This window comes from Mesoplodon bidens (genome assembly GCF_964165515.1).
Source record: "Mesoplodon bidens genome assembly, chromosome: 19".
In the NCBI taxonomy this organism is placed as follows: domain Eukaryota; kingdom Metazoa; phylum Chordata; class Mammalia; order Artiodactyla; family Ziphiidae; genus Mesoplodon; species Mesoplodon bidens.
Window position 1 is genome coordinate 43,738,307 of NC_138179.1, and position 8,442 is coordinate 43,746,748.

The window sequence follows — 8,442 nt, forward strand, 5'->3', positions numbered from 1 at the left end:
AGCATTACACTCAGGGCTGCAGGCTGTGACCCAGGGGCCACTGAGGGGGATGGCATGCGACTCAGCTGCAGCCGCCCGGGTTGGAGGCCTTGCCGCACTCCTGGCAGCAGGAATCAGAGAAGCAGTAACTGGATCTGGCGGCTGAGGGTGGAGGGCTGCGATCGGGTTGCGGCCACATGCAAGTTTTCCACCAGGCGGCTTTCTCTACCTCGGGAAAGAGCTGGGCTGGGCTGGGGAGTCTGTGCAGTGGGTCTGGGGGCCCGGAGGTGGGGGGCAAGGAGAGAAGCCAAGACGTGCAGGGGCCAGAGGGCGGGGCACAGGACCCGAGCTGGGGCCCGGGCAGCTGCCAGCGAGGACAAGGAGGTGGTCGGCCCTGCGGCGGGTGGCGCTCTCCAGCCCTGCCGGCCCTGGGCTCTGGCCCCTGGGCAGTCCGGGAGTGGCTGAAATCCAAGCTGGGGTAACGAAAGGCTGCTGCTGCTCCTAAGCCGGCACAGCTCTGATCCGCCCTCCCACCCGCCCTCTGCTGCCCGCTGGCCATGTAAGAGCTGCCTGGGCCCGTGACCGCTGGCCAGAGGCAGCATCCGAGCGGGCAGCAGGTCCATGACGCCGGCTGGGCCTGGGGGCCACGGGCCGACCCCGTCGAGCCAGGCCTCTGGGGGACCTCGGGGGCCGTGAGCACACAGAGAGAGCTTCCCAGGCCCCTCTCGGGGACCTCAGCCAGGCCCGAAGATGCCCACCAATGGCCTGCACCAGGTGCTGAAGATCCAGTTTGGCCTCGTCAATGATACTGACCGTTACCTGACGGCTGAGAGCTTTGGCTTCAAGGTCAACGCCTCGGCACCCAGCCTCAAGAGGAAGCAGATGTGGGTGCTGGAGCCAGACCCGGGCCAGGGCACAGCTGTGCTGTTTCGCAGCAGCCACCTGGGCCGTTACCTGTCAGCCGAGGAGGACGGGCGCGTGGCCTGCGAGGCGGAGCGGCCGGGCCGCGACTGCCGCTTCCTGGTCCTGCCGCAGCCTGACGGGCGCTGGGTGCTGCAGTCGGAGCCGCACGGCCGCTTCTTCGGCGGCACTGAGGACCAGCTGTCCTGCTTCGCCACAGCCATCACCGCGGCTGAGCTGTGGACCGTGCACCTGGCCATCCACCCGCAGGCCCACCTGCTGAGTGTGAGCCGGCGGCGCTACGCGCACCTGTGCCCGCAGGAGGACGAGATCGCGGCGGACAGCAACACACCGTGGGGCGTGGACGCGCTCGTCACGCTCATCTTCCAGAACCGGCAGTACTGCCTCAAGTCCTGCGACAGCCGCTACCTGCGCAGCGATGGCCGCCTCGTCTGGGAGCCCGAGGCTCGCACCCGCTACACACTCGAGTTCAAGGCGGGCAAGCTGGCCTTCAAGGACTGTGACGGCCGCTACCTGGCGCCCGTGGGACCCGCAGGCACGCTCAGGGCTGGCCGCAACACACGGCCCGGCAAGGACGAACTCTTCGACCTGGAGGAGAGTCACCCGCAGGTGGTGCTGGTGGCCGCCAACCACCGCTACGTGTCCGTGCGGCAAGGTAATGAGGGTGCGGGGCCGGCCATGCTCTCAGTGTGGGGCTTGTGCAGCGAGTGGCACGGCAGCCAATGGGTGGGGACGTGTGTGTGGCAGCACACAGCGTAGGTGGGTGGGCCGTGGGCCACGTATGGGGTCCCTGCTGAGCCTTGGGCCCGCTGGACAGCTACTGGATGCAGGATGGGCAGCGTCCAGCTGGAGGTGGTTGAGGCCCAGGTCAGCTGCTGTGAGAAGTAGGAGGGCAGGCCCCGCCCACACTGGGCTGGCCCCCTGCCCGCCCCTCCCCTTCCCTTCCCTCACCCCACTTCTGAACTTTAAAGGGTTTGGGAGGCGACCAAGGGCAGGGCAAGGAGAGACAGCAAGAGTGGAGTGGGGAGGGGTCTTGGGGTTCCTCCAGTCCAGCGGGATGTAAGCGGCCCCTCCAGGGCCTGGACTCCTTGGTGGGGAGACACTGTCTCTACCCAACAGGTGTGGCGTGGCTCCCCCCAAGTCCCGGATCATCGGTCACCTGCTTCATGTGACCGGTGGGCCCTTCCACATGTGATCACATGCCTGTGGGGTGAACGTGGGCAGTTCCTACTTCCCCTCGAAGAAGGTGAGGTCCCAGAGTGGCCCCAAGCTGCTTGGGCTCCTGGCTCTGTGCACCCAGGAGTGGCTGGGCATACCCTGGCCCGGCTCACTGCCACCACCTGGTCCAGAAGGCAGAGACCCGGCCCTGAGCACCTGGAGGGGTGGCCCAGCTGTGGCTCTAGGGGCCCCTGCCTGTAGTCCAGGTCTTCAAGGCTAGTGCAGAGCAGGGACCGGCATTCAGCGAACACCCCCAAGCACTTGCGGCATGTGGTCGGGTCCTGGGGCAGGAGGGCAGACAGACAGCCCTGGTCCTTCCCATGTCAGGTCCTACTGTCTGGCCACACTGCTTTCTGGCCTAGGCCAAGGCCCATGTGCTTGGCTTGTCAGTAAAAGGTGGGCAGCAGTGTGAAAAAGCTTTCTCTGTGAGTCAAAGGAGATGCTGGATACAAAGTATTCGCCTCCCTGCTTTCCTTACAATAAGCCTGAGGGCATAGGACCTGGCCCGGAGATATTCAGATGTTGACTTGGCTACCAGTGATTTGAGGAAGTGGAGTGTGGCATCTCAGTGCTGTGGGAGCGGGGGAGAGGTGCCACTAGATTCCAAGGTAGCTGGAGTGGCGGCTTCTGTGGAGTGGTGGTGCCTCGGTCCCTGTCATTTTGCTGGTCAGGCAGCCCCCAAACCCATCTCCTTCCCCCTGGAGTGTTGGTGAGCACCCTGGCTTCTCCTGCCAATATTTTTCTTTTGCAGCCTCTATCAGCCAGGCTCTGCTTGTTTCTGCTGTGCCCGCTGCCGGCCCTCACTGATGTGGCATTGCTGTGGGGCCACCCAGCAGGCAGTGTTCGTTGCTGCAAGTAACAATGGCCGCAAATTGGCTTAAGCCACAAGGACACTGATTATCTCACCTAAACGGAAGTCTGGAGGCACGGGGGTGGTGGGGTACCCGGCAGGCACCACTGCCAGCTCAGTGGCATCACCAAAGTCCTCCACTCTTTCCTCTTCGAGGAACCTCTCTCCCAGGACAGCTCTGACCTCAGGCTGGTGCCTTGTGGTCACAAGATGGCTGCTGCTGTTCCAGGCTCACATCCAGACAGGACAAAGTCCAAAGGAAAGAGGGGCACTGGCTCTTCTGAGTCTTCGCAGGAGTAAGGAAAGTTCTCCTGTAAATGCTCTCAGACACCCACCATTTGACCAATCCCTCCTGGAACAGTGGGGTCCACACTCTGCGGGCAACCAGGACTCCGTGGAGCCTCTCCTGCCTCAAGGCCAGGGCCCCAGGAGCAGCCAGCTGTGTGAGACGGAGCCCCTAGGCTGCATCCTGTCTGGAAGGGGTGTGTGTGGGGCAACGCTGGGGACACCAACGGCTTGGCCTCAGAGATGGGGGTGGAGGTGCAGCCACAGCCTCAGACCCCTGGCCTCGCTCCCCCCTTAGTCCCTGCAGGGATGGCTCCCTCACCTCCTCAGGTCTGCTTCAGTGAGGCTGTCCCTGGCCAAAACCCACAGCATTCACGGGCACTGGATGTACCACCATTCTTGTTGTCCGCCGCTCCCCACGGACCAGTGCTAGAAGGGCAAGGGCCGCTGTCTGATTCGTTACTGCCGGCCACGGGCCCAGGGGCAGCTGGCGCTCACTCTGTTCAGTATCGCTGATGGGACGGTGGGATTGGCAGTGAGGATGCTGGGCCACCTTCTTTGGCTCTGAGCAATGATCTGTGTAAGAAGGGAGACAGACCCCAGCTTGGGGGGCTTTGGAGGGCACAGCCATGAAGGGTGACAGGTCCTGGCCTCTGCAGTCTGGGCTCTGCCTGCTGGGGGAAGGGCAGGACGGGATGTGGCCCTGACCCTCAGGCTCTGATGGGGGTCTGCCACACTCCCTCCTGCTCCCCTAGCTGGAGCCGCTGGAGCCCAGCCTCAGGGGACCTCTGTGATCTGCCATATCTCTTGGAGTGGCCAGTTGTGATGGAACAGGGATGTGGTTTAAGGGAAGATACTGGGGAGGCTCTACCGCCTGCCTGCTGCCCCCCACCCTGGTCATGGATGACCCCTTCGTCTCCCTCCCAGGAACCCCAAGCAGAGCCCCAAGTAGCCTTGCCCTCCCTCAGGGTTCTTGGGAGACCGCGCACATGAGAGTGAGGGGCTGGGGAGGTGACAGGGGTCCAATCCCTGCTCAGCGCCCAGGAGCAAACCCCAGGCCCCTGCTGTGCCCTGAGCCATGGCTGGGGAAGGACAGGGACCCCACTGTGTCCATCCAGTGGCTTAGGGGAGAGTTATAAATAGAGGCTGGTGTAAGTCCTGGGTCGAGAGAGCAGGAGCAAGCAGATTACCTCACGATTAGCAGAAGCAGGGGATTTGCCGGCACGGAAGGGCCTGGTTCCTGGGGCTGCGGTGGGAGCTGGGCAAGTACCTTTTGGAAGCAGTGTGTATGGGTCCATGACGCACTCACACGGCCCTGGGGCAGAGCTCCAAATCTAGAGTCCAGAGAGTTCTAGATGAGACCCCCACTGACTTCAGGGTTGCCCCAAGAGCATGCCTCCCCATCCCTCTGCTCCCCACCCCACCCAGGGTGAGGCGTGAGGGGCTTCCCATCTCCTCCCTCCAGGGATCAATGTCTCAGCTAACCAAGATGAAGAACTGGATCATGAGACTTTCCTGATGCAAATTGACCGGGAGACAAAGAAGTGCACCTTCTATTCCAGCACTGGGGGCTACTGGACCCTGGTCACCCACGGGGGGATCCAGGCCACAGCCACACAAGTGTGAGTGCACCATCCCCACCTCTATGACCATCTTCACCTCCACCTCCACCATCACCACCTCCACCATCACCATCACCATCACCATCTCTACCATCACCATCACCTCCACCATCACCACCACCTCCACCATCACCATCATCTCTATTACCACTACCACCTGCATTACCACCTCCACCTCAACCACGGGGACCACACAGCAGCCCAGCCAGGGAAGAATGCCCACTGGGGTGAGGGACAGCTCTTAATGGTGGTGGGGGTATCAGTGGAAGGCAAGTGCCTGTCCCTCCCTCTGAGGGGGTGGTATTGGACTTGAGGGGGATGGGGAGGCCTGACCCTGAGCCCCCACGTCCTGCTCCTCTGAGGGGACCTTGACCTGCCCCTTCCAGTTCTGCGAGCACCATGTTTGAGATGGAGTGGCGGGGCCGGCGGGTGGCCCTCAAGGCCAGCAATGGGCGCTATGTGTGCATGAAGAAGAATGGGCAGCTGGCGGCCATCAGCGATTTTGTGGGTGAGCACTCCTCTCATTCCCTGGGGAGACTGGGGCGGGGCCCTCTGCCTGGGGCCAGGGCCAGCTCGGAGACCCTGTCTCCACGAGGGCTGGCCCCTCTCCCTCCCCGTGAAGCTGCTGCTGTCCACGCTAGTCCAGATCATTGTTCTTGACGTGGAGGAGCAGATCCAGAGCACCCTGATCACTGCTGCACATTTGGGGAAACGGGGGCTCAACGGCTGCAGGCCCCTGGCTAAGGCCACATAACGCAATGGCAGTGGCAGATCGAGGCACACAAGCTGGGCAGTGAGTCCGGGCCTGGAGCTCTTCCAGGGGAGCCCCGTTAAGGCCCCTCAACCCCTTTCTCGCCATCAGGTGAGGACGAGGAGTTCATCCTCAAGCTCATCAACCGGCCCATCCTCGTGCTGCGGGGCCTGGACGGCTTCGTCTGCCACCGCCGAGGCTCCAACCAGCTGGACACCAACCGCTCCGTCTACGACGTGTTCCACCTGAGCTTCAGCGACGGCGCCTACCAGATCCGAGGTGCGGGCGTGCGGGATGGGGGCGGGGGGAGCGCGAGGAGCTGCGGCCCGGCGAGAGTGGGGGGGCGCCGAGGGGGATGGGGGGAGCGGGGCCGGGAGCGAGCCGCCCGCCGACCCCCTCTCCCCTTAACCCCCAGGCCGCGGCGGCGGGTTCTGGCACACCGGCAGCCACGGCAGCGTGTGCAGCGACGGCGAGCGCGCCGAGGACTTCCTGTTTGAGTTCCGTGAGCGCGGCCGCCTGGCCATCCGCGCCCGGAGCGGAAAGTACCTGCGCGGCGGCGCCTCGGGGCTGCTGCGTGCGGACGCAGACGCACCGGCCGGGGTTGCGCTCTGGGAGTACTGAGTGCCGCCCTCCTGTCCCCCATTAAACCGTGTCTGTGACCAGCGGCTCGCGGGTCAGTGGCGCCGCTCGGGGTGGGGAAGGGTGTGCGCGGAGGGTCTGCAGGCTCGCTGGTCTCAAGAGTGCTGCACAGGAGCGGCCCCTGGCCCCTCCGCCCTGGGGCTCCTGCGATGGCCGCTGGACAACTACCCCCTCCCCCCCAATCCCTTATGCCCAGAAAATCCAAGGTCGGGGCTTGTCCAGGAGGGTCCAGCCGATTGAACGTCCCACAACCCCATCCTGGACAACCAGTCCCGGGCCTCCTATTGTCCGCACCACCACCCCCACCCCGGGATTGTCTCTCCTTGGCGCATGTCCCCTCCCTAAGCCCGGGAGAGGGGACCCCCACTCTACTCAGCAGGACCGGGGTGGGGGTGGGGGAGCTGGAAGGAGCCTGGTCCCAGGCCCCAGCAAGTCGGGTAGGTCAGAGGGTCTTTGGAGTCTCCATAGTGCACATCACTGCTCCCTTCCCCAAGGGCAGGGTCTTAGGGAATCCTGGAAGCACCTGATGGAAAAGTGACACCCACCCGTCCCAAACAGGGCTGTGTGTGGTCAGCCGTGGGGGAGAGGGCCCTTCTCAGCCTCTGCACCCGCCTGCTGCCACCCAGCCCCACCCAGCCTAGGAAGGGTGGATGACTGGGACAAGGCCCATGGTTCACCCATGTGCTTCCCCAAACCAGCTGGCACCCAAAACCCCTGGGTCCCCAAGGACCCCCACCCAGGGCAGTGTCTCTTATGGGCTGGGTAACCTTGGACCGTTGGAGGTGGGAGTGGGGTGGGAGGCATGCCCCCTGGGATTGACCTGGACCTTGGGGACCGGGGTGATGGAGGGCTGGGGGTACAGTCTAGAGCCTGGAGTAGGGGGAGACCACAGGCACAGGTGACCTCACCGACCCTTCCCCTCAGCCCACACCCCTCTCCCCACCCTGGGCAGCCCCACCCTTGCCTGGGGCCTGAAGCCCCACCTCCAGTGAGTGTGGCCAGTGAGGCACTTTGGGAAAGGAGGGCAGCAAGGAAGGGGTGCAGAGCTGGTTCCAGAGGGGAGTGGACACATATGGCCAGGGAGGACAGGAAGGGGTGAGGCATCCTGGGGGTGGGGAAGACCAGCAAGGACCCCTCCCCAGTCTCTCCCCAGGGCCCTCCTTCGCTGACTCCCCGCCTCGCTGGCCTCCTCTCACCTTAGGGATGAAGAAGGGCTGGGAGCCAAATGGGCCAACACACTTCAAGGTGGGCTCCAACTGACCCTGCAAGTACCAGACACAGGAGCCGGGCCCCGGAGGGAACGAGGGATTGTCCTGAGCTGTGGTCTGCACTGCCCCCTGGTGGCATATGGGACAGGAGGGTTGGGGGCCCATCTGCGGGGCACTCTTGACCTGAGAGAAGCTGGCACTAGTGTTCAGGTGATCCACAGAGTGCCAAGGAGGGGTCTCCTGTTTTCTGACCTTGGCCTGACAGTGTACTTGGCTTCAGACAATCGCTGAGTGGAGCCCGCACAGCCTGGGGCTGCAGCTGGAGAGGGGAGGCAGGGAAGAGTGCTTGGGGGTCCCTTTGGGCTGGACTGGCCGCTCCATCCTCCCCCGTGGCACTCAGGGAGGTGACAGAAAGACGACCCTCAGAAACAGCCGGGGACAGGACTAAGGGGGTGCAGGCCCTTCGCTGGCTGGGCCACAGCTCCCCTCCAGGCTGCGTTAAGGACCAGCAGAAGCTGGAGGTGGACTGCCTGCTCATCCTTGGAGAAGAAGGCAGCTGTCACGCTGCTCCCAGCAACCTCAGGGACAGAAGGAACAGGACAGTACTGAGTGGGCTGGCCCCCCTCCCCATCCTCCCTCCCACCCTGAAGAACCCTTCAGTGCTGGGTCCATGTGGCAATCAGCCACTCTCCCAGACCCCAACTCGGAGCACCCCACCAGCCCCTCTCCCTCCATGGAGGGCGACGAGAAGGTGGCCTTGGTCCTCCTGGGCAGGGACCCTCATGGCCTGAACGGCCCTGCAGGGACCACTTCACCCCAGTGTTGAAGCTTCCTGCTGGCCTGAGGGCCCCCTAGAGGTCAGTTCAAGGCTCATCTGGGCCGTGCAGTGGCCACCAGACTTGTCGGGGGCTTGGAGCTGGGGGTGTGTCCAGGAATCCAGGTCAAAGCTGCCACCAGACTGAAGGGGGA

At 63.9% G+C, this 8,442-nt stretch overlaps 1 protein-coding gene across 2 annotated transcripts; it reads left to right on the plus strand.

Moving 5' to 3' along the window:
• Nucleotides 1–729: 729 nt before the first annotated feature.
• Nucleotides 730–6,247, plus strand: FSCN2 (fascin actin-bundling protein 2, retinal; the record flags this gene model as incomplete). 2 transcript variants are annotated; one of them, XM_081219331.1, is made up of 5 exons in its annotated part: nucleotides 730–1,555; nucleotides 4,719–4,875; nucleotides 5,262–5,491; nucleotides 5,738–5,905; nucleotides 6,042–6,247. In XM_081219331.1, 5 exons carry the CDS (start codon nucleotides 730–732, stop codon nucleotides 6,245–6,247), a joined length of 1,587 nt encoding a protein of 528 aa, XP_081075457.1. The 2 variants fall into 2 exon arrangements, with proteins under 2 accessions (XP_081075457.1, XP_081075458.1); XM_081219332.1 differs by having other exon boundaries at nucleotides 5,262–5,383.
• Between the last annotated feature and the right edge of the window lie 2,195 nt (nucleotides 6,248–8,442).